The sequence below is a fragment of the Gallus gallus genome, chromosome 2 (genome assembly GCF_016699485.2).
Source record: "Gallus gallus isolate bGalGal1 chromosome 2, bGalGal1.mat.broiler.GRCg7b, whole genome shotgun sequence".
In the NCBI taxonomy this organism is placed as follows: Eukaryota; Metazoa; Chordata; class Aves; order Galliformes; family Phasianidae; genus Gallus; species Gallus gallus.
The window spans coordinates 30,313,383-30,339,912 of record NC_052533.1 but is presented as its reverse complement, the minus strand read 5'-3'; the positions used below and the strand labels follow the sequence as shown (position 1 = coordinate 30,339,912).

General features: G+C 37.5%; 1 protein-coding gene across 2 annotated transcripts; it reads right to left on the bottom strand.

Annotated features, from left to right (window-relative positions):
• Positions 1–524: 524 nt before the first annotated feature.
• SP4 (Sp4 transcription factor) lies at positions 525–26,367 on the bottom strand. 2 transcript variants are annotated; one of them, XM_418708.8, is made up of 6 exons: positions 26,334–26,367; positions 25,622–25,722; positions 23,594–25,151; positions 5,584–5,812; positions 5,164–5,363; positions 525–4,088 (listed from the first exon to the last, which is right to left on the bottom strand). In XM_418708.8, the coding sequence occupies exons 1-6, from the start codon at positions 26,338–26,340 to the stop codon at positions 3,841–3,843; spliced, it is 2,343 nt and encodes a 780-aa protein (XP_418708.2). In that variant the 5' UTR covers positions 26,341–26,367; the 3' UTR covers positions 525–3,840. The 2 variants fall into 2 exon arrangements, with proteins under 2 accessions (XP_418708.2, XP_046793577.1); XM_046937621.1 differs by lacking the exon at positions 26,334–26,367 and adding an exon at positions 25,819–26,027.
• Positions 26,368–26,530: the final 163 nt, after the last annotated feature.

Here is a 26,530-nt window from a genome sequence, read left to right as displayed (position 1 = left end):
GTCAAAGTTGAGTCCAAGACAATGCAGGAGCCCACTGACAATTCACTAAGAACAAAGCTCAGTATAGTTTCTACAAGTTGAAGTCAGTTCATTCAGCTTTCCATTACTTCACTCTGTTCATTTCCTTTCTGCAATACAATCGTGACACTTCTATTATCTATTTCTCTCTATATCAATTTATTTGCGTGTGTGTGCACACCAGATGGGCGTTCCTGTTCCTTACCTTTAGAGAAGTTTTCCCTTCCGTCACTCCTTCAGTATGGGCAGGAATAACTTCCATTCCCAAGAGTTGAACAAACCTAACTGGATCCACGCCGAGCTGGAATCTGCTGTTTTATCTCCCTGCTAGGAGCCTGCCAGTTGGGAAACGCTGACCATCAAGCATACGTCTTAATTATACAAATCCAGAAGCTGCTGCCAACCTTTCCCCATTGAGAAGCATTTGCTTTCTGGTGTTCTCGATGAACAGATTATCATTCGGATATAATTCACTGCTGCTTTATAAGTAATTAAATGAAGAAACCTTTTAAACTCAAGGGAATTTTAATAGGTTACTTGCAAAATGTTATTGCAGGCAACAACTTGTACACGATTTTAGTTCCAAACCCACCAAAAAATCATACAAATCAGCATTGTAAAAGTGTCAAATTAATGCCTTACAGGCTTTGCTGGCAGAATTAAGTTCTAGATGTGGGGAAATGTTACTCTTTTCATTTTTTTCCTTTTCCATGTTTTTTCTTAGAAAAATTTACAAGTGAAATATTACTACAAAACTTTTTATAAGGAATTTTTGCAAAACATTTACATTTTTTTTTTTATCCATCAACTATTTTTCTGTTTCAAAATCATTATGTAGATTTAACACCCTATGCTGCACATCAATTCTTGCGGGATGACAATTCAGTGACATGCATAAAAAAAACACCACAAGGCATTAAAATGAAGACTTAAATACAAATATTGTTGCAGTAGAACAGTTATAAAACTGAAAAATAGGACCTAAACATCATGCTTACCTAACTTTGACAAATTAACTTTTTCTCCTAGATTACACACTTTTATTACTGCTCTCATGAAAGAATGTGATAAATAATGACTTAACACCAATTTCTAATGTAATCGGCAACACATACACAAATCTAACCAAAGAAATCATATTGTAAGAAAAAAACTATTCTAACACCGGAGTTCTACCATGGTAAATACACTTTGCACTGATAATTACAATAAAGCAAAATTTTTAACGGTGGCAAAGGGAATGAACAGTGAAATGCCATTAAACAAGATACAACTGCACATCTGTGCCCTATTACTTACAACAGCTATATCCCACCGAGTCAAATAAAGGACATTGAAATTTACGATCCTTTTAAGACAGAGAAGTGGATTCAGAATGCTTTGCAGAACAGACCGTCAAAATGTTTCTAATTCCAGTGGTAAAATGTGCACCTGCTAACACGAGTTAACGTACTTCAGATGCTCGGAAGCCAACTAGATTTAGATCCTGATACTCCTAGATTAGGGATTTGTTGTCAATTAAAAAGGACTTCCGTTTCCTATCAGCATACGTACGTATGTGCGAAAAAATCATATATGAAATGGTTGTGCAGAATGGTCGTAACTTCAGTTTACAAAAATCGTTAACCTCTAGGAAACATGGTAATAACATTAGGAAAGCTCTTCTTTGCATAAAGAAAAGTATAGCACTGATTGTGAAGCATAATGATAAAATATATATTTGACATTTCATTTCCTATATAATAAAATTAACAGTTAATACTACCTAATGTTCATCTGTATTAAATGTAACATCTAATTGAGTCTGATGTTTTAAGTCCAGATACATCAGTTCAGAGTACTTTAAATAAAATATACAAAAAAATGTACAAAACCCAACTAAAATTTAAAGACTGTTACAAGTCTACAAAAGCTTTAAGAAACTTGAAATTTATAACCACAGTGTAAAATTGTTTTTCTTTAATCTCAAAGCTTTTTTTTTTTTTTTTTTTTTTTTTTAATGTAAACTGAAAGTATAAATACCTCCAGTTTAATATTTTGCTACAAAGGGCTGGCCTAAAGTGTACACAGTGTAAACAATGATTGGTACTCCTCTTGCTTCAAAAATACACAAAACACCACAAGATTGATAAAGTATTCAGATGAGAAGTTTCGTGAGAGAATGCAAAGGGTATCTGTTATGTGTCTCAAACCAACAGTTACCGAACACATTCTTCCTTTTTTAATTTGCAGGAAAAACAAACAAAAATCTTATCTTTCTTACACTGTACTTCCTTTTGTTACATTAAAAATATTTTGGCATAATTTTTTCTTAAAAATACCGGTCACGAGAATTATCACCAAATGACTATATGTGTAAAAAGTTACATTTATGACTATGGGAAATAATTCAAAATCCTGAGTATGAAATATTTGGCCATCTTTCCTCCCTTTATATGTGGGAGTTTTCACATACGAATTGCAGATTTCCATTGCTGTTGCTTTCCATTTCTTCTATATTCCTATCAATCTGATTCATCTGAAAATACGAAGAAACCTTTCAAATCAAAAGCCATGTAATAAAGTGATAACTGTATTCCCCTTTCTCCATTTTGTTTCATGGTTGGAGTCTCAGCGTAAGACTCGATAGGTAACAGGTATTTATTACCAGCCCAAGAAAGTAGAGAAAATAAAGACAGTAACATTTAGGGGAAAGGAGAGAAAATGTTTACTTGTGCCTTTTTTGGTTAAAATGTGGTAATTAATTCTTCTCTTTGGCTATTAAGTCAAAGCATAAAGAACTCAGCACATTAACCACAAGAAAATAGCTAGTATCGCAGAAAGAAGATACTGGAGAGTGATTTACAACACTCATGGAGACAATTCTCTGATTATTTCCATGAATTGTAACAAAATTAAAACATTTAAATATTGAGTTTTTATTATTTGTTACCTACGAGTTAGAAACAGACCACTGATACTTTAAAATATGAAATACTCAAAATTGACCCAAAGGTTGCCATATTCATTCTTCCTCCTACATAAAGACACCATTAGTTTTGTAAAATCTTATGTTAATTTCTTTCTACTGTTTTGTTTTTTCCTACTGTATACACTAATTCTACATAATCTTAGCTCTCCAAAGAAAGAGAGGAATTAGAGCTCACTGATTGTCATTTATACGCACTACTATAATGTAGTGGTCAAAATAAATCTGAGGTCCACCTCAGATCCACTTCACAGCATGTATCATCCAGCTGCTAGTTGAGTTATTCCAAAACTTGAGAAAAGACGGCCAAAATAAACTAACACGTTCTGTGGACTGAGCAAAAACCTAAACTATTTCCCCTTTCGTTCAGTCTGTATTCAGTTTTGCTGTGCTTTATGGGAAAAGGATGTTATCATGAAAATATTACAAATTCATATTAAAAACAAAGTACCTTCATAAAATGATATTAATCCTAGTCACGGTCCACCCTGTTTTACATTGATATTATCTGATTTTACAAACACATCAACATACAATGCCAAAATAGAAGGGAAAAGTTCATTTAAAATCATTACATGATATACAGACATATAACTAAAAAAAGTACAGTATGGAAATAATATTCCCCCATCCGTTTATCCAGTACATCAATTTGCGCTGTTTGTATTTTTGAAATTTTGCCTTGTTGCACCAGTGTACACTTTCCATGCTGACCCTCCAACCTGGAACACTTACAGAAGTCAAGACTGAAAACACAATTTCCTTCTCTGTAATCCACTTTACTAGCCCACTTCCATTTCCTGAAAGGCATGTAAACTTAAGTGCAGCACTAGGTGTCCATATAAATTATCCTTTCAGAATTCTTCCATGTTTGTTGAAACATTAGGGGTTGCTGGGTTTGAATCTTGAGAAATGGCAGCAACAGTGACAATTCTTGGAGAACCAAGAACCTCAGTAACTGAAGAGTCCAGTTCTCCTGAGGTAACAATAGCAAGGGCTGTTCCACCACCCTTCTTGTTCTGATGAGTTTTGACATGTTTCGATAGATGATCACTTCGCATAAACCTTTTAGAGCATTCTGGGCACTCAAATCTCTTTTCACCTTTTTTAAAAGAAGAATAAAACCAAAATGTTAGTGAAAGAGAGCACAGAACAATTTCCGTTTGGCCATTTCAATCTGACCCTTCCCTATTGAACGTTTGAAATATCTTTCAAAGGATACAACATTTTCTTCTCTACTTGCTTGATTCTCAGGTCTTTTCAGATTTTGGCAAGCCATTCCTCACTATTAAAACATTCTTAACAAACATTTGCTGTGCTCTGATTATCTAGTGAGTAGTTTGAAATTCAGATCACAAGAGAACTTGCGTCACCTTCCATAAATCTGACAGACTAAGTAATGCTACTTGATAGCATTAAAAAAATACATACTTTTATTTAGATTATAATGATGTGAATGTAATTTGGACACAAATTTGAATCCCAGATTTCCATGATTCTGTCTTATAAAAATGTATAAAATCAAACTTGAGAGAAAAATTCACCATACTAACAAGTTCTGACGGTGTTTGAATACCATTAGGTTTCCTTTGAGTGCAATCTTTTGCAGCTGTAAGTTTGAGTGGATTAAAAAAACCCACAAAAAGAATCTTTACTGAGGGTTAAAAATATGAAGGTTAATAACACTCTTAATTTCTACAAGGTCTGCTTTCCAATCTGAACTGTTAGGACAGCTTCCTTTATCATCATCTGAAATATCAAGGAAACTTCCCAAAGAGACCAAATCTGATAAATGAACTAGATTAACAAGTTTCTTAAGGATCGATCTAATCCAAGTGAAGAAAAAAAGACCCGGGTCCATGTCCAATCCAACACGCTCAAGAAAATCTGTCGAATTTTGATTAGGCGCTAGCCAACATATATCAGCTATCTGCACTGAAAAGGTAATCTTTTTTCTAGGCTAGGTAAAGTTTCAGAAGATCATTTTACTTACGTGACTTCTTGGTCAGTTTGCACTGATGAAAACTGAAGCCTACCAGTTCCTCCATTTTTAGCTGCTTTATTTATATTTAAAAGTATTTTTCAGAGACCCTAACGAGGTCTTTGATATCATTGTTTAACCATGGCCACTAAGATCCAGACACAAGGTATTACGTACATACAGAGGGCTGACCAACCTGTGTGGGTTCTTCTATGTCTTTGCAACTCATCACTCCTTGTAAATCGCTTGCCACAAAAAACCCAGTTGCATATAAATGGTCTTTCACCAGTATGCCAGCGCAGATGCGCCCGAAGATGAGATGTCTTGCCATAAACTTTACCACATCCTTCAATATGGCAGATATGTTGCTTCTTTTTTCCTGGTTCATTGCTGCTTCTAAAAAGATCAAATATGAACAGGTAAGTAATTTTATTCCAAAACACTACTAACTGTTGCAGAAAATTTCTTCATGATGATAGTTATAATCCCTTGTCTAAAAAGGAATATATAAACATACTTTCCAGTAGACAGCACTAAAAAAGCATACAATATAAGAAAATTAGAAGCCCAAATGACTTAAAGTGTGACAAGATGCATTAGTAACATTTATACATACCTTCCTTCTCCCTCTCTGCAATTAGGACACGAGCAGGCAACTCTTCTTGTTCTCTTGCCAGGTTGCACTTCCTGGTCAGAAGCTTGTTGAGCTTGTTGCAGCTGCACTTGTGTTATCTGATCAGGACTAACAGCACCAATTCCTGCATTAGCAATGCCACCTACCGCTACAGTAACAGGAGCTATGGTAGCCTGCTGCACTTTTACTCCATCCTGTCCTTGCTGTTGACCTGTAAAATAAGGAAAAAGACTCTACATTTTCTTGGCCATTTCAGTGAGCATGCAAATTAACTTCATATATCTTACAGAAAAGAAAATCCACTTATAGTTATGGGAAGCCACAAAACAAATATTAAATCCAGCCATTTTTCTTAAGTTCAGACGGTCCTGTTTAATGTAATTTGTTATCAGAACAGTACAAGGCTACAAAATACTGAACAATATTAAGAAATGTGAACAAGTTTACCAAGTGCTCTTTTCCTCTCCTCGAAAGCTCAGATGAGAAAACAAAATCTTAGAAGTATTGTTAAATCTATTTGCCCTGGAAAACATGTCTACATTCCGAAAACTAAAAGTAGCTCAATCTGAAAGTTGCTTTATGACATACATAGAACTGTCTCTTCTTCTACAAACTGCACTGAATCACAATTGTGAAAGTAAGTTCCTATTTGGTTCAGAGAAAAAGAAATGCTATAGGACTAGACTGAGCAAACTAGCATAGCAGAGCTTGTTTTGTTCTGCAGAAAGAAGTACATTTTTAAGAAGCCTGCTGAATGAGCCTGAATGAATTAAATGGGATTAAGACTGACTTGATGAATTAACAGTTCAGTTTCATTGCAGAAGTTTATTGATCTCATCAGCTTTCTCAAAGACATGCAGTTGAATGTCTTGATCTATAAGCAAAATCAAGAGTATTCTAATATAGGCAAGAAATGAAGTTTCTCGAGCAGCGGGTACTGTTAGATTTTCTTAAAAAGTTATAATGATAGGATCTAGGAAAATAATCTGACAAATAATCTGACACATAGATATGACTTCCAGCTGCAGTAGGACAACACCAAATGCCAGTCCTGCCAGTAAGAGGAATGGGACAAAAACCCATTAATATACTGCTATTTTCAAAACTTCATTGTCTTCATTCAAATGGGAAATAAGAGGAAACACAACTTACTGATAGAGCGTAAAAAGCCAGAATTCTTAAAATAATAGCATTCCAAGACCAGAAAGCCTGCAGTACTGAAGCACTAACTCAAAACTTTGAAATCCTTTAGAGGCAATGTGACTCAGTGAATTCATTTGGGTACCCCAACTTAATTCTCAGGAATTTGTAACAGAAGTCATCCATGAGGATGAGACTGAGAAGAACATTCTTCCTGAAGTCTAAATTGTCTAGCTACCAAGTCACCCCATATACAATGCAGCACAGAATAACAACTACTTTATTCATGTGACTGCTAAGATAATAGCCATAAACTAAAGCTAACACCAACACACACATACAAACAGGTTAAGAACAAAGACAATACACAGAGAACCTCCCAAACTGACTTAAATGTCATCCAACAGTTCCATTTCACTATACGAAACAGAATAAATCTGTGCTGCTTCTGGATCTGTATCATGTTATTTTCACTAAAAATACTGAAAAAACTCCCCCAGTCCTCCCTCTTGATTTCAGTCTGAAATTTATAACTGATATGCTTATATATGGATAAACACAAATTCATTATTTTTTAAACAGGTTACAAACATCAACAAGTACTGTGTACTTCTGGATCTCTGAAAGGAAGGGCAAACCCAGAAATGTTGAAGTTTGTAATCTGAAGCAGAGGAATCATAGAAACAGAATTAAAAACTTGAGTGTTGAGCCTCCATACATCTAGGATAGAATAAAGGCTTTCTTTTCAGAATAGGAATCTATTGGTAATGAATTTATTTCATAATTGGAAGAAGAGCACTCACAAAAGTCCTTGAGGGAGAACATGGCAGGTTAAGGAGAACGTTGAGGTATAAATGCAGACAGTAATATCTAGCACTTGTGTCTGACAGTGGCATAACAGGACACAAGAGCTTCTAAACAAAGTGCTAGTGCAGGGGCAATTCCTTGTCATGCTGTTAGCTGCTGCAGTGCTGACTGAGTGCTATGAATAGCTCAAGTCAAAGAAAGCTGACCATTTTTGCTGTATCTAAACACTTATCTTAATGTGTTTGTGTGATTGCTTGTGTTAGAAACCAGCTGTAGTTCTCAGTTATCCAAAGGTAAATAAATTAAGAGAGAGAGCTGGCTTCACTTGCAGTCTTTTGCAGAGCATGAACTGCTCTCAGTGTGCTGAAGAGACTCTGAAACGCAAACTTTAATCCACTGGGCCACCACTACAAATGATGGCAGTGTAGTGATAGTCACCACAAAAGCTGAAGATACACATTTTGGCCTCTGTTACTGTTCTCACTAACAGGTGTGCTTTCAAGGACAATAAGTTATTCTTTGTCATCAGATTCTGTTAAAGGGATGACTCCACCCACATCAAAAAGTCCTACTTGACAAAAGGAGGCCTGGAACCTAACCATTTTCTCTCAATTTTCTTTCTCTCTCTGACTTTTTAAAATTGATATTGAAGTTTCAGTGCAACTTCTCCCAGGCTGCCAGGCTTTTTCAGTACAATTTGAACCATGCACAGGTTTCTTTTTAAACACTTTTCAGCTTCACGACTAGTTCTAAAGTGAAGAGAGTCTAACACACAATTCTTTCTGGATCTGAGCAATCTGCATTTATGAGAAAGCCTGTTTGGCATTTCTAAAAATTTTGTATGTTTTGCTGATTTGATATGAACCAACTTTCAGCCTAAATCAAAAGACAAGCAACTACACAAGGGTCTTTTAACATCTCTTCATGATATTCAGCACCACAGCTGACATACTTTACTGATCTTCCACCTTCCCCCATCTTTGCCATTTGCTCTCCAATGAATACTTGCGTGGTGCATGTGAGGACCACCTTGAACAACACGATACACCCTACAGTCTTTATTTATTAAGCATGATATAGCAAATACATCTCAGGAGCAGCTATTCACACTAACTGTAAAGGCAGCGGTCGAAATACAAAAGAGAAAATGCCAAAAATAAGGTTGCTTGGGCAAACAATTACATTCTCCATATGATTTCAGTTAAACAGTAATTAAATGACATCTCCTCAGATGATGGTCTTAACAAAGTTATTGCATTTTCTAATGCAAATGTTGATTCTCTTCTTCAGATTAAGCTCAAGGAGTTATCTTAAACTTCTCTGTCTTGTACTCCATTTACTAAGATCAGTACAGAAGTCTCTGAAACACTCGAAATACCATACAGTCTTATTTGAAGATCCAGACCACAGTACTCAATGAACAAATCTCTACTTCATGAGGCAAAAGAATAACAGAATACCAAAAAAGCCCACCAAAAGCAATTAGAACATGCTCTTGTCTAGATCTTAAAGTGAAATCACTGTAATGGTAGAGGGTTTTGATTTTTTTAAACTACATTCCAGGATCCACTAATGGAACAATAAAGGCTTTGACTTTTACAACAAGAAGAAAAAAGGAAGAAAAAAGGAAGAAAAAAGGAAGAAAAAAGGAAGAAAAAAGGAAGAAAAAAGGAAGAAAAAAGGAAGAAAAAAGGAAGAAAAAAGGAAGAAAAAAGGAAGAAAAAAGGAAGAAAAAAGGAAGAAAAAAGGAAGAAAAAAGGAAGAAAAAAGGAAGAAAAAAGGATACACAGCATTTTAAGAATTACTGGAAGTCACTTGAGACCATGAGATTGACTAAAACAATGAGCTTTGGAACTCCTGGAAACAAGAAATTTTCAAGAACTTAAACTAGAGGAACAGAAAGCAAATATTAGCCCTACTTTGCTAGAGAAAATATTAAAGTCTTTGCAGTAACGAGCTACAATAAAATCTGCAGCGATAATAAGACATGGAGCAGGTTTATTAGGCCCCAACACTGCAACCTACTCTAGGGAATCTGCTTCAACAGGGGAGTTGAATATACGCTCTCCAGAGGTCCCTTCCAATGCCCACAATTCTGTAATCCTCTATAAGCAAAGTTTCTACTGTCTCTTCAGATAAAACAGAACTTATACACACCGCAGTACAAACTATGGAATGGTACCAGAGCTTATCAGTACAGGTAGCCAGATGAAGTGAACTAAAACTTGATGAATCTACTGTTGCATTTTTTCTTCTCATCCTAATGAAAAAAAGTCTTTACAAGTTGGAAAATAATGGTAAATGTAGATGAGGAATTTGTTTTTTTCTTTTTAAATAAAATTTATTGAAAAAAACATAACACTTGAGGTATTACTTAACTGTTGATACGAGTTGGTTAGAAGCCTACAAAAACGAAATTGAGACACCTTCTAGGAAAAAAAATAAGGAGTTTTGAATAGATGACTTGGTTATAAATTAGCTTTATTAGAAGTAAATAAATAAAACCCTGCTGATTTTAAAAACAGGTAGTTGAGATAATTATACACACAGGAACAGAACAACCCAGTGTCACTCTACATGACTTGCTACTAGGGCGTAAAAATATCATTTAAAACCTTTAAAAAATTCTGCTAAAATTATGAAATCTCTTAACATTATTTCCTTCTGATGTACTCCAAACCACAAGGCTTAATATCACTGTACTTCACCATTCATAATCAAGCCTTGCAGTAAAAAAGCTCTCACGTTTCAACACAGATTTCAGAAAGAAGTCTAAACATATCGTTACATAAAGGAACAAACAAAGTCACACTTCACTTCATCTGTGTTATTACAGATAAGCTGTCAAAGTAGTCACTGCACATCTATACGTGCTTGTAGAAGATAGTTTTTCATAAAATTCCTGTGCCTTTTTTTAACAGTGATTTTTCTGAAGCTGTGAAACACTCTTGATCAACAAAATCACTGAACCTGTGTAAGACTGAACTTTATCGTACATGCTGTCAGGTCACAACTTGAGGTTACTACAATATGCTACCGTACATTATAACACTAACATCAATTACTTCATTTTATTTCTTTTGGATAGTAAACACTGTATGCTGTCCTGTGGTCAAATAAAACAACAAGGCAACCTGATATAGTATTTATTTTGAAAATCAAGTGCAGTAAGTCTCTCACTCATTAGAATATTGCACATATGATTATGACTGAAAGTAATTAAGAACATTATAGACATTTTTTAGACTTCACAAATAGAAAAACCTACATGATTTTAGTCACTAGCCTTAAACATTTAAGCAGTTAATACTCAGTATCGCAAAACACAGGATCACATATTCTTCAGCATCACTTCTTCAGCTTTCAAAGCTAACTTGCAAAATAAGAGCTCACATAACACAACTTGGATGACAAAGAAAGCTAATGCATTCTAAGAAATGATTTCTACAGGGTGATTTACAACTGAAGATCACTGTCATTAGGCTTGGTCATCCATCACGAGTCAAAACAAATTTCCTTTTATTACACATTGCACACACATTCCTATCACTGTTCTTGTTCACTTGCAGTAGTAAGCACAAAAACCTATTCTTTGAGACAAGTAGGATAGAAGGGGAAAGGCTGTAACTCTGATGATCCGCAGAAGCTTTAGAAAACAGATCTTGGAAGGAAGAGAAATTTAAGACTAAGTGGACTTCTAGTTTCTGGTACTCAGTTCCCCAGAACAATTTGCATAGAGTTCCTGTTGCTGCTGTGCAGCCAGTTACTATTTTGCAGTTAAAGAGATGGCAGCATTAATGACAGCAGCGTGAACCTTACTGCAAAATCTGAGAAACACTTAGCAAAATGTAGCTAGAGTCAGACTGATTACTATTAAAAAAAACAACAACCCAAAATACTGTTTAACTGCATAGTCAAGAAATGAAGAAGATTGCAAGTGATATTTATAACTCTATATTACCACAGGACAACTAAAATAAAGTTAATGACAGGCTGCTTTGGAGCTGACACATCAACTCATCCATTAAGAAATCTGCCGAGACAAAGCAGTGGGAGAAAGAGGTCTCATTTCCTCTTCTCCCCTGCACACCCCAACTGCAGTCTGTGCAATATTTTACAGTTAAAAATTTTTTTTTCAACATTGCCTACTAGAAAGGTTTTAAGCTGAAGAATGAAATGAAAATCATGTCTCTAAATTAAACATGAGAGATGGTGAGTCATTAAGTTAATAAATTAAACAGTGACAGTAAGACAACAGTGACTTTCAGTATTGACACAGAAGACAATGTTATTTGGTATTACTAAAACAGTATGCAGACAATGCTGCCTCATCTTTTGTCTTGAAGAAGTGATTTATAAAGTTTTGTTAAAGAAATGATACATGATGTGAAATATTTCCCTGAAGAGAAACTGCACAAGGGTTGACGCAAGGGACCCACGTGATCTTCAGAGAAGAGCAATTTGGAGAAAAAGGAATTGGATTCAACCAACTACTTTAAGAAATGTGGACCATCATAGCACAGTGTGGTCAGACGTTACAGAAGCAGAAACAAATTCTAATACAAACTGCAGCATCACACAGACATCTTTCTTTTCTGCTTCCTACAGAGACAATGCAACAAGTTTCTATCCTTTACCTGTTGCCAGCTTGGACAGTATTCATACAAACTTGGCATCTTCTCTACAGAAACCTTTTGTCCCATGTCAAATGGAACAGTGTACTCAAAAATTAATGATGAGCATCAAATTAAGCTTAGCTTCTATGAAAAATACCACTTAGAAGTATGAGGATTAAGTCAGAAGAAAAAAAGTTTGTGAGTTTTCAATACCTTAAAGAATATTAAGTTTTGTACAAGAATCATATTCATAGAATTATAGAATCACCCAGGTTGGAAAAGACCCCCAGGATGATCTAGTCTAACCATTCACCTACCACTGCTGTTTCCTCACAATACTGGCAATACAAAGACAATACAATGTTTAACAAGTTTCATGAAGGTACTCTAATAACTTAAAAACTGTTAGGCTTCTCACAAGTGCATTAGCACAGCCTGAAGTCACCTCAGTATTTTCAAACAGAAGAAATGGTTCCAGCTAGTATTACTTTTCATTTAACAGAAAGCCTATTTCATCTTTATTACTATTAAACAGCAAAGAGCTATGTCAAATACAACACAGAAAGACCTATCCAGAAACAATGTAAGAAAATAAACATGGACCTTCATTTGCACAAAGCTTGGTATTGTACAACCAAGTAGAGGTTTCAGTCAAAGCAAGGTAACAACTTTGCTTGTTCTGGATTGCTGCTGTGATTTTAATAGGCTTCAATAGGGAAAAAAAAAACCAACAAAAACCATGCTCATTTTACTATAAAGGAGCTGGAATAATAAAAAAATCTTGCTATCCTACAGCTAAAGTTTGAGAAAACTTATTTTCCTTTTTATTGAAAAAAACACCAACAATCAAATAAAAAAAATCTATTTAGAATAAGCGTTGAAGATGGAAATTAGTAGTTCCCTGCGTATTAAAGCTCAGAGCGGACAGATAACTGAAAATCCACCTACCAACAGTGCTGCACAATGTCAGGTGAGATGCATGGTAACTAATAGCAGATGCAAGAAACATAGCCCTTACAGTTTGCTTTTAGTGAACATCTCTCTGTATTCCACCAACGCATCCCCAACTCCCAGATTATCCTACAGCTCATAGCCACAAAATAACTTGCCTCAGTCCTTTCTTGCATCTCTTCTCCCTTACTTTGAAATAAATGGCAAGAGAGCAAAAAAGAAGTTTGCTGGCAGTCTCTACAATCTGACTAGAAGAGCGCAATACCTGACTAACTTAACAATAAAGAAGCTACATGCACATCCTACACAATTGTGCCATATGGAAATCAAAGTACTGTTTTCTGGAATTTCTCATAAGTCTGTTTTTAGCATCTTGATTCCACTTCTGAATATTATGATGCAAATAGCAATAGTCTAATCTTAAAAGGACAGAAGAAGGCTGACGAGAAAAAAACAAAGGCAAAACAGAAAACAAGCTAAGGTTTCAGTATCCTGCCCTTTCTGTTTGTTACTTTTTTGTTTGCTTTTTTTCATTTGTTTTTTGCTTTTAACTATAGTTTAGCTAGTTAACATTTTATGTTTTCATGTCCGTGCTAGCCTATAAGATTCATAAATGTCCTTGAAGTAAACATTTTGGTCACACGTAATGCTATCTTTATATTGATCAAGATAAAAATAAGTGTGCCTCTGTGCACAAGAGGCATTAGTAAACAGGTATGTACGTGGAAAGTGGAAAATCCTTTCAAGAGAAATGAAGTTAGCTGACTTTACAACTAGGCTGGCTCAGACTGCATTTGATAATTTGTTCAGAATAAAAAAAATGTTGGCAATGAAACCAATTTGTTTGTTTATACTGTCATCTTTTGCCTTTATCAGTCAAGGACCAAGAGAGCTACATCTTAAGAGCCATGTAAACCTCAATGACAGAAGCCTTTGAAAGTTCTGCCAGTACTTCTGTATCATTGTTACACTGTAAAAGTGTATCTCCCTCGCTCTTTCTGATACAGAACAAATTGAAGAGCTCCATGTTTTACACAGTTTGTTCCCAACAGCCAAGAAAACAAGTCAACCAAGGCCCACACCTTTTAGTGTTCAGTATTTTGTTCAATGGAAAATTGGTCACATCAGCACTTGAAAACATTCAATTAATTAAAGAAAATCAGACTAGTACCACGTTTGCCAAGCTGTTTCTCGCTAGAGGATATTAGGCAGTCATTTTCTTTTTTATAAGAGAATGACACTTAATCTCTCAGTCTTTCAAGACTAATAACACTTTCTGGGATAACAGTGGCTTACCAATGACCGGCTGATCAAGGTATGTGAGCCACCATCAGCAGTAGCAAACATCACACCTAACTCCATTCTTAAGAAAAACTATTACATCATACCCCAAGGAATCGTAAGAAGATGCTGCAAAGCTGTTTCAGCAAAAGATTAAGGATGTCCAGAGCTTTTGTTCTGGTAAAAGTTTCATGAGCAGAACAACCATAAAAATGACATTTCATATGTAGTTCTGACTACTATGCTATAGCATATTAATAACTCTAACTAAATGTATCCATTAAAATTACTGACCATTGAAAAGTTTAGTTGTTTTTCCATGTTAATATTGTTTATACTTATTCTGCCTTAAAACATGCTGCCCCATTAAATAACATAGTTGGATTTTGAGTAATCATCATTAACATCCAACATTTTTAATAAACTAAAATAATAAGAAACAATTTCTCACATCTACCACAAGGAGAATCTTGTGAAGCTAAGTACTTCTCAACTCTGTAACAATGCATATTGCACCGAGGAAGCTATTAAAATCAGATTTTGAATATAATTTTTTCTCCTCTCCTTTTTCCTCTCTCCTTTACTTGTCTATAACAGATGAACAAGTAGGTTGGGTTAGTATGAGTTCAAGTGTATTTTAAAACAAAATGGATTAAATACTAACAATCTGATGAACTTGTGCAGTACTCACATAATTGTGTGCTTGCTTAATAGTTTCTGAATAAGAAAATTCAGCTAATTCTTTTCTTGCTGTATATATCCTGGTTTCTGACAACAGGATACAAGAGAGGTAAGGGCAAGAACTGATAGCTGGTATTGTTGAAACATTTTTGTAGGAATACAAAATTGGGAAATAGTTTTAATAATGCTTTTCTTTGAAAAGCTTAAGAACCAGCATCTAATTCTAGAAGATGATAGTGGAGAAATAGCTCATTAGAAACTTGTTTCACCCTGCAGTTATGAGCAAAGCAAGTATTTTAAATACTGCCCATTCCTGCTTTCCCTGGAAGCAGCAATGAAGTTACACTTTGCTACTCACAGGTAAGGCAAAAGTGTTCTTTTACTGAGGCATTTTTACTAGCTTATTCTCCATTTAGCTTAATAGGAAGATTGTACACTCACGCATAAAGTTCAGAACAGCATATCAATACTTTATTTTTAAACTACCATTGCGTACTCAAACATTTGCTGTCACCAGCAAAGTTTGTTGTTAAACTCCTTCTACCACTATTTTCAATTTCAGTTTAAGAAAATCCAACAAAGCAATTGTGTCATTAAAAGCCTAAATGCTCCTAATTACCCTGAAGCATTTGAAAAGAACACCAGTACTAGAACATTTACAACTGCGGTCCCACAACAGTTCTCAGCTGAAAGCAACCTGAGAACAGATGCAGGTGACCTTTCATGACTTTGGAAGAAGTACAGTAAGTTTTGATACTCTTCCCAACCACATGCCCAGAGCCACATAACATTAAAAAATTGCTAAAGATAAGCAGAACTCCTACATTTCTTCTGTCTTTGTAGAAAACAGCTCAGTTCTTTGTACTTATCTTTCTTACTGCAGATTCCATAGCTTCGCAGCTTGTGTTTCTTTCAAGGTGTTTGCCATAGCTTCCTTCCCAGTGAGCATCCAGAGAAACACTGGATGTTGTTCTAAAAACCTCATGCAATCACCATCCATTAGTTTCTTTGATTTTTACACTGGGTAATTACATACGCCAGTCTGCTTCTCGATCATATAGCTATTTTAAACCCTTTTCATGTTGTCACTGCCTATGGCTACCCCTCCTTGCTTAGCTACACAACTCATTGTGCTATGACTCTATACATACTCACTGTCACACTAACATGAGCAAAGAGACCCACTGATTACATTTGCATTAAATGGAAGTACATTTTCATGACATAGATTTAATATTCTAGGACTTTAGGCTAAACCCCTTCCCTTCCTTGGTAACTAACATAAATGAATGAGATAACAGAAGATTGTGAGTAGTCCAAAGGATCGTTTAATTTCTCATAATAGAAGAGTTTGAGAACACTAAAGGTGCTTTACACAGCAATTAAGTCACTGTATTTATTGCAGATGAGCAGTGAACATGTAAAAAAAATTATATGGACTCAAAAAAAAAAAAGATAAGTTCATGGAAGAAAAATAATCCATCAAAGATTCTGGCTCATGAAGATGTGAGCAGCAAATCACTTAAGAGTGGGAAGAGTATATGGGAAAAGCGATTACTTTTGTATGTAATCAACATCAGACATGATGAGAAACTAAATACTTAACTAGAAACACCTTTGACTCACAGTAATTAAGTTACACGCATTTAATCTTATATACTTTTTCCTATTTGAAATGTTTTACTAAATTCTTTAAACTCTCTTGCAAAGTCTGAACTAGAATGGTAATAATATGTAAACAATCTCTTCTGTTTCCGAACAGCATGTCAGAATTAGTGACTCACACAAGAAGAGTCAATAAAGAAGGAAAGTTAAGACAAAGCACAAGATGGATGCAGACAAATCTGAGAAATATAAGACAGGATGAGAATGGAGATGCTGGCAAATTGTGTAACTACTAATAGTAGCAGAATGAAAGTAGTTGGTCAAGGAGAAAGGAAAAAAAGCCTTAGAAACTCACATTATTAAAGAGTACGAAAGCAAGGGATGAGGTTCATGATATTTTTTCAAGTGTCCAAATGAGAACACTTGGTATCGGACTAACATTGTCATTAATAACTGCTTTAGAATCCACGGCATGTCCCTGTAGAAGCTTCTTAAAACTCCCCAATTGCAGTACTGCCAGGCAGCAAACCTTTCCACCGAACACAAGTTGTTCCTCCATTTTGTTCTGATGGATGAACTACCAATTCCCCATAATTCAGACCATATAATCACTCATCTTAAAATGACACGCACTTAAGTTGCAAGGTGGCGGGATCTGATGACTCTTGCTTAACGCAACTAACAAAGCTGTAACTTATATTTTCAGTGTTTTTAAAACAAAAACAACTTAGTAAGAAAAGCTAAACATATAACAAAATTATTTCAAGAACTGTAATTAAGATAAATGCAATTTTGATCTATTATTTTTTTCCTAAGAAATTAAGTTATTCTGTAAAGCCATTGTTTACACCAGTAGGAAAGGATCCATATATTCCTACTGCCAGCCAAAACAATGAACAAGTTCAAATGAAGCTGAAGGCCGTACTATAAGGACAGGCAGAACACAAAACCCTCACAAACAAAACATGAATTGTCAACATTTTATTACAGTATAACTGGTCTCAATAAAACTGGACGTTTTATTTCACCCCATATTCATCAGCATCCACAAATATTCACATTTCATGCTATTGTTAGTACAAATATACTCCCAAGATCAACGTGTCGAGAGATAACGTAAATTAGCCCACCAAAACGAAATGGCTTTATGAACTACGCTTCTTAGAACCATCTAGTACTAAAACAAATCACTTCTGTCAATTAACACATTTGGGCAAATAAAAAGAATTGAAAATAAGCTTTAAAAAGGCAAAAGCTACCTTACTTTAAGAGGTGGGGAGAATCTTTTAATCTTGCATCTACACCTATCACAGCAGAAGCTTTGAAAAAAGGCAAGATAATTGTCTATTACCTGCATGAACCCAAGCTTATTTGGGACAAATTCAGGAAGTCACCATCTATTTTACTTCTGATTAACACCACAGACTTCCCATTCCACAGGGAATCATGTATAAAATAACATGAACTCATACAGAACAGAAAAATGCAGTTTACTTTGTACAGAACTAGCTTGGTTAAAGGCTATGACTGGTACTAGTCTCATAGCAAGGCAGGTGTTCATAGATCCCTGCATGTTCAAGTGATCACTGCTGCATTTAGGTTTGATTAACTCTTAAATAAATCATTGTTCACAGATCTTGTTTTAAAGCTCAAATACTTAGTTTCTATATCTTCCTCATCCAGCTTCCTTCCCCTGCCCCCCTCTCTTTTGACTGACGCTACATTTTTTTGTGTGTAAAACTTCACAGAATCCCAGGGTGGTGTAGACAGGAAGTTACATCTGAAAGTCATTTGGTTTGATGTCACTGCTCACTCAAGCAAGGCCACTCTACAGCTGGCTGCCAAGGACCATGGGTTTTGAAGATCCCCATGCATGGAGACACCACAATCTCTCTTGGCATCAACACTCAGTCACCCTCACAGTTAAAAGTAACTTTCCCCTTCAACACTGATACTGAACGAACATTCAATTGGGGTGTGAAAGTGAAAAGATGAGAACTCCTTTGCTTTTGCCTTGCTTTTTGACATACAGTTCAAAGGCTACCAAAAGCAATGTGCTTGAGCTTTTAAATTACAAACAAACACCACCAAACATTTATTCATCTTCCATGGTTTACAGTAAAGGCAATACATCTTGAGACAGGAAACAGTAACAAACGTTACAGAAAGTAACCAAAATAAAGCTTTTACTTGAATATTTTTTTCTTCCCATTGTGAGATGTTTCTCTATTAGAATTTAGAACACTAAAAAAAAAAAATCTCACAAAACACAAATAGGTTTTCCCAACATAGTTCTATAGCTTAACGTTTCCATGTTAATTTTAAGCTAAGCTTGTTATTTACAATGAATTACTTAGAGTTGCACTGATTTGTTTCATTTATTACTGAAAAAATAAGGAAAAGTACCTAAACTACCCTTTTGTAAGAATAATGTTGATAAAACAGAAATATGGCACAAATAAAAACGGTTATTTCAGACACATACTTATTGATTTATTATTATCATCACCTGAAACTCAGCTGGTTGGATCAGTTTTGGTTTGCTCAAGGGACAGAGAAACTTCTTTTTTTTCTGCTAACAAAGCTAGAGCACCTGAATCAATGGATGGGTTGAATTCTTCACAATCTCTTCCCTGACACTTCCTGGACATCCTCTGTACTGCTCACTTCTAACACCTACTTTCACTGTTCATTTGTAGCAAGTGATCCACTTCTGGAAAGTTCAATTAACGTACAAAAGAGTTGACATTGACAAGCTCAGGTACTGAAGAAAAGAGAATGGAAATGTCAGTCTGCAGATGTTAACTGAGCAGTTTATTTTTTTAGAAGACTTTCTGTAATAACAAAAGCAAAAACTTCAAATTAAAAATACAAAACAACAACAACAAAAAAATGAATCTGAGGAAACTGATAGCCCTGAACAAGACAGCTTATTCTTTATAATTGGCAAGCAATTTAGACTTCAGCATGTTTAAAGAATCACAGAATAATTTGAGTTGGAAGGGACCTTTAAAGGTAATCTAGTCCAATGAACAGAGACACCTACAGCTAGATCATATTGCTCAGTGCCTCGTCCAGCCTGACCTTGAATGTCTCCAAAGACGGGGCATCCACTACCTCTCTGGGCAACCTACTCCAGTGCTTTTCTACACTTATCGTAACAAGCTTTTCTTACAACCAATCTAAATCTCCCCTCTTTTAGTTTGAAACCATTTCCCCTTGTCATATCACAACAGACCCTGCTAAAGACCTTGCCTTCTTCCTTCCCATAGACCCCCTTTAGACACTGACAGGCTGCAGTCAGGTCTCCCCAGAGCCTTCTCCAGGCTGAACAGTCCCAGCTCGTCCTCACAGGGGAGGTGCTCCATCCCTTGCATCATTTTTGTGGCCCTCCTTTGGATGCACTCCAACAGGTCTGTGTCTCTCCTGAAGAGACATCTGAACACAGTACTCCAAGTGAGGTCTCACCAGTGCAGATCAGAGGGTCCTGTGTTCATTGGCTTGTGTAAAATCTGCCATCAAAGCAGTCAGGCAATTCAGATAGCTTCCCTCTCAAGCAGGTAACGCCTCTAGCATTTTAAAAAATTGAGAATCTGGCTATTAAAATGAGGAGCCAGGCAAAAGAAATTTCTAGAGTACTTTTTCTTTCTCTGCTGAAGAGTACACAGTAGTGGCTGGAGATCTGCTTGGATAATTACGATCTCTTCTCTGTCTTTCACCCAGATACAGGCCTACTTACAGAGAAAGACTAAGGCTTTGACTGCCTTAGTTCATTGGTTTGAACAGTTTCTAACTCCAATTCCATCTCCCTTCCTTCCTCAGAGACAGCCAGTAATCCTCCTTTTCTTCAAAAAGCAAAGAAACCTTTTTGTCCTAACTGCAAAGCCTTAGTACCAAGCTTAACATTAAGATGATGTTAACTGGAGTTAATTGATCTGAGTGGATTTATCTCCGCTAAAGGTTTGTTTTATGGTTACTTGACAAACACAGGCACAGTACTTAATTTTCTATTTCATAACCATTCCCTTCTTGAATACTTGATATAGCAGTAAAACAGATTGTGCTGCACATCGTGCTCTTTACTCTCCTTTCCATGTTGCTTTGCTCCAGAAATGGTAATCAGGAAGTTTCACAGGTGAGTAGAGATAAATAAAGAAGGAAATTATAACTGAACTCTCACATTCTCAAAGTTCTTTATTAGAACCTCAGTTCTTGGGAAGGAGAAATAGAACCTGAGATTAGGAGGAAAGATTGGCAGATTCACAGCTGCTGGAATAACAATGCTACAGAAGTAGCTTACCTGGGTTGGTATGGAATTCAATGGTCACACAGTTTAAGTTTAGTTAACACACAAACCCTGTATGACTAAGGCTTCACTTCTCTAGGAACACACTTCTGACTCATTCTCCTTCCTTCATCCTCAGTAACAAATCTAAATCATCACAAAATAAAACGAATCATAAAATGACTTGGGTTGGAAGGGACTTTGAAGATCATCTAGCTCCAATCCCCCTGCTGTGGGCAGGGTCGCCACTATTTAAGATCAGGCTGTCCAGGGCACATCCAACCTGGCCTTGAAAACCTCCAGAGATGGGGCATCCATTTTTCTCTGGGCAGCCTGTTACAGTGCTTCAGTACCCTCTGAGTAAAGAATTTCCTCCTAATGTCTAACCTAAACTTGCCTTCTTTGAGTTTAACGCTGTTCCTCATTGTCAATCTCAGACCATGTATGAGGGCTGCTCCAAAAATAATGCCTCCTATTTATTATGTTGGCCCGTGACATCAGAGGTGGATACTGGTAGTATGACAGTAGAGACTGAACCTTCCCATCAATATTCCATTACACTTTGTTGACGTGCAACAGAAGGCAGTGGCAGGGCATCTCACGTGCAATTGCACATGAAGCAAAGGTACAGAAGTGAATTCCTCCATGGAAAAAAAAAATGGTACCCACTGACATTCACTGATGCTTGCTGAACATTTATGGCCACCAAACAGTGAAAGTGAGCACAGTGAGGTGGTGGGTGGTGCCTTTCAGCAGTGGTGACAGCAACAGCGGGTCACTTCCACTGGCACATATTGTTTCTACAAGAGTGGTATGCAGGCTTCTGTTCAGCACTAGCAGAAATGCAGAGCTAATGGTGGTGATTATTTTGAAAAAAAATAATGTTTTGTAGCTCAGAATTTGCTCTATTGAATAGTATTATTGTACTCTATGTATCTGTTAGTTTCCATTGAAATAAATAGGAGGCATTACTTTCAGAGCAATGGATGTAAAAATTTTCCCTTCAAATCCATTCTCCAGAAGACATCACACACAATCAGAGGTGCAGACAAGGTAACTGTGTAAGTTGGTATCTAGAATACCTTATATGAACAGCTACAGTTGTAATCAATTAGTAAGCAAAGGAAAAAAAAAAGAACATATAGGAAGATTTCTTCTGTGCCACCCCCAAATCTGCTTCTGAAGCAGGCCATCCATTCCTTTAAATCCTTCTTACTTTTGAGTAAGATCAGCCAGCCAGAACCTTCCCATCAAGAACAATTTTCCAAAGCAAATTATTCCGCAGAATTCTGTTGGTCAGCTCCTGTGAGCTGAAATTTCTTTTTGAAGCATTACAGCAAAACACAAGGTCAAGCTTTTAATTCTCGTACCCCAGTTTAATGTTTCTAAAACATTCCTTAAGTCAACCAAGTTTAATGCATCCAACCCAACTCTCAGTATTTCAACGTGCCATTAAGTGTTAAAGAGCACCACAACTGACCAAATTCTTCCAATAGCAAATTTCTTGTTATCAACGTATTTAATCTCCTCAGAAGTACTTCAACTAAACGGCACAATCATTTCCTTTGCTCATATCATAGCATATGATTATGAAAGAAAAAATAAAGAGTCAATATGATACCACATTATTCACATAGACTGGACACTGGAAGTTTTTCCTTACAGTTTCATATTATAACTGGCCATAGTTGGGCTGCCAACAAAAAAGTTTATTAAAACAAAGATAGAAGACTTCTGCTTATATGAAGTAAAATCAAGTTCTTCTAAGGAGTTTACAAATTGGCAAAGAGAGCCCCTAAATTGAATGTTTGCAAATTTCACATATAGAGTTGCCCCTGGGGATCGCTACAGTGCACTTGGCAGAACTTTATAACTGAGTTCTCTATTCCAGCCCAAAACTTTTTAATAGCTCCCTCCCCAAGATTAGGCCAGCATAACCAAATAGGTATTTCAGAATACTTATCAGAAGTTCATCATCAAGTATCAATATACAGTTACAAGACTTTTGTTTCCTTTTTTTAAAGCAGAGATTAAATCATTGAAACCATGCTGCTTGTAAGCATACCTCATTCCATTCAATCTCTTTATAAAACTCTAACTTTTGAGGGAACAACTTTAGGAGTTAGTAGAGAATATAATCAAGTTCAATATAAATGCATGCCGTGACACAGGATTTCCCTTACTGTCATTTTCCTTATCCTATATCCCCCATGCACAGAAAAGAAGTATTGCTGGAAAAAGATTTTGCATTGCTAGTTTTTGATAATTTTTTTAAACATGTTACATCTCTCAAGTCTCACATTCCCTCCCAAAGACAACAAGTTTTTTTTTTTTTTTATAAACTATCCTTAAATGATCCTTTTCTCTGTCTTAGCAAATACAAGTAGTTCTACTTCAGTTGATAAAAGTGGAACATTAGCTCAATGTTTAGGAGAAGTGGTAGCTATTTCAAAATCTGAATCTCAGTGATAAAGTCTCACAGTGAGAGATTTCAAGTCTACTACAAAAAAAAAAAAACAGCCTTAGTTTTAAAAACTGTCTAGCATTCTCACCATTGTAAAAGAACCAGTCAAAAAGCCCACCACTTCAAAAAACAAACAACCCAACACTTTGTCAGACCACTCACCTGCAACACTGGTAATGGTAACTGGAACTCCTTGAACTTGAACACCTGCAGCACCCAGGTTGGCAACACTTACTGTTTGAAGATTAGGTACTGAAGCAAGCTGGGCAGCATTCAGGGTGATTGGGGTACCAGCAACAGCCACTGGAGCAATCTGGGCAATGGTTGTGCCACCACTTGAAGACACAGGGGTAATGGTGAGTTGCTGGGGTAACCCAGCATTCTGAACTTGAAGATTTGAAAGGCTTTGCAGATTCTGAACCTGTACAGTCTGCCAACTGATCTGCCCTGATGGTGTTAAAGTTGGAGCCCGGATGAGCACCTGAGTTGGACTTACTGCCTGCAGCTGAACATTCTGCAAAGACTGCTGCTGAATGGTCTGTATAGTTTGCCCTGACTGGAGCTGAAATGACTGTGGAGGAATGGCCTGTATAATTTGCTGCTGAGGCTGCTGGATCTGTATCTGCTGTAGAATAGGTTGACCTACAATCTGTACCTGCTGAAGGGAACCTGACTGATCCTGAACATTCTGTAGTCCGTTTGATTGAAGCTGACTGGAGCTCTGGGCTTCAGAATCTGTTGCAGTTGTTTGAGATTCTTCCGTTGGCTGCTCTGAACTGCTGCCTGCTGTGCTTGTGTACTGGCCTGTTTCTGCAGAGCTTACTAAGGTGTCACTGCTAGTTAGAGACGTTGAAGCAGTGGTCGTAGAAGTGGACGATGAAGAAGGAGAGTCCGGCATTGAGCTAACAGAGGCAGAAGTGACCGGTGTAGATGCCAGCTGACTTCCATTGGAAACTCCACCCTCTGTGGACTGGCCAACTTGACCTGAACCTCCTCCAGCTGCCATGTTGTTTATCACAGGCAATGCTAGGGTTACTCCACCAATGTTTATAGGCAAAGTTGTCACAACCTGTGCCTGAGTACCAGGAATGGTTTGCAGCTGCAGTGGTATGGAGACACCAGGCCTGATTTGGACTGGGACCGTCTGATTTGCTAGGTTTTGAGCAATAATATTCCCCGAAGCTGTCCTATTTGAAGCTGTGAGGATAGCTTGATTATTTCCCGCAGGAATAAGCTGAATTTGACCCTGTATATCTTGTAGACCAGTAGCATTTGCAGGATTAATTTGAATTTGTTGACCTTCTGTTGTCTGAATCTGTGGTATCACTTGATATTGGACACTACCACTTGGATTTTGTACTTGAATGACCTGAAATTGTCCAGGGGTTGTTGCAGAAGAATTGCCCGATTTGGTTTTTGTAGGAGATGCACTTCCATTGTTACTGCTAGAGGGACTTGGTGCGCTTGAGGCAACGGAAGATCCCTGTTGAGCAACATTATTGTCCTTTGAAGCAGAAGGAGAAGCAGCAACAAGCTGCCAAGAGTTTCCAGCAAGCTGAGTTGTTACTAATTCTAACTGTTGTGGCTGATTTTGAAGCTGCACCAAACCTTGATTTGGATCTATAATAATCTGCTGCTGTCCAGTTGCTTGGTTCTCACCAGGAGTTCCTATTTTGCTGCAAGTGGCTGCTAGCAAAGCGAGAGGTGAAGGCTGAGAATCCTACCCAGAAAGAGAGAAAACAGAACAGATTCAGGAGAAGAGCACAAGCATTAACCATCAGAAGTAAGCATCAAGACTTACACAGGAAGCAGACAAAAACATACTTCTGCATAGAGACTAATGATACAGCTCTGAATAGGGAAGTATACGTTTCTGTAAATAATCTTTAAATACAAGCCAGTGGTTATCAATGATTATGTGACAACCAGGACCACCACCGCTTGCTCAATCCAGCCTTTTTTCCTAAAATAAGGGCAATTTTTACGAGGTCCTCTATTATGTGGAAAGCAGCTGATCGCCGTATACCGCAGTCAAAAAGCACGTCCAGTCAGTAAAAATACTGCACTCCAACAACTAGATTTCACCCAATCCAAAGAAAGGTGCCCTCAGCAGGGAATGCTGTTAGCTGAACACTTAATTTTAAATGCTAATAGTTTGTGCACTTCCCAATTTGGGAGTGCGTGCTTTACCTGTGAGCCTCCAGTTTTCCCTTTTTTATTATTATTGTTGTTATTCTCTGCCTCGGGAGATTTCTCTCCCTCTGTGGGCATAGTTTCCTCCTTCTTTTGATCTGCAAAAATATCAAGTGTAACAGGTTAATTATTCACCTCCATTTATACAATAACAAAACCTACAAGCGTATCCTTTTCGGTTCCCAGCTTCTCACCCGTATCTCTCCGTAAAAACAACAGCGCAAACCATTATTACAAAAGAACCGAGTCCTGAGAAACGTGGTTTGAAACCCAACCCATGGGGGCTGGAGAGTTAACACCCAGAAAGGGGAGGTTTGGTTTCCTCTCCCGGAGACAGCAGGAGAAAACCACCCACAACCCTCCTCCTCCTCCTGCCCCCTGAAGCATCGGCCACTGAGTGGCCGTCGATGCTTCAGGGGGCAGGAGGAGGGTTGTGCATGGGAGGGAAGGAGGGAGGCAAAGAGAAATGAAGGAGGGAGGGATGTGCACGGGAGGGAGGGCTGCGAAGAAAGGGGGAACGGAGGAGGGCGGCACGGCGGGAGGAGGAGAAGAAAGGGGGCGCGGGAGGAAGGGCGGGGTGAGCGGGGGGACCCGGAGAAGAAACGGGGGGACGCGGGAGGGCGGGATGGAGGGGATGGAGGGTGGAGGGAGGAGCGGAGGGAGGGCGGGAGGGGTGTGCTCGGGAGGGAGGAGGGAGGGGGTTACATACCGCTCATCCCGCATTAATGCCCCGCTGAGGCGCCGCTCTAGGGGGGAGGAGAAGGAGGAGGAGGAGGCGGAGGGTGGGGTGGGGGTAGCGGGGAGAAGGCCGGTCGCAGCCGGAGCGGGGAGGAGCGGGACGGCCTATTTTTCCACGAATGGCCGCCGCTGGGCTGTGGCGTAGCTCCTCTCTCTCCGCCCGCCGCC

What these genes read in the sequence shown, in the direction of transcription:
- SP4 (XM_418708.8), bottom strand. An exon ending in GGAAAACTGGAGGCTCACAG is followed by an intron (nt 25,152 to 25,621) that starts GTAAAGCACGCA and finishes CTTTCTGGGTAG; the next exon opens with GATTCTCAGCCTTCACCTCT. An exon ending in ACATAGAAGAACCCACACAG is followed by an intron (nt 4,089 to 5,163) that starts GTTGGTCAGCCC and finishes CTTTTAAAAAAG; the next exon opens with GTGAAAAGAGATTTGAGTGC.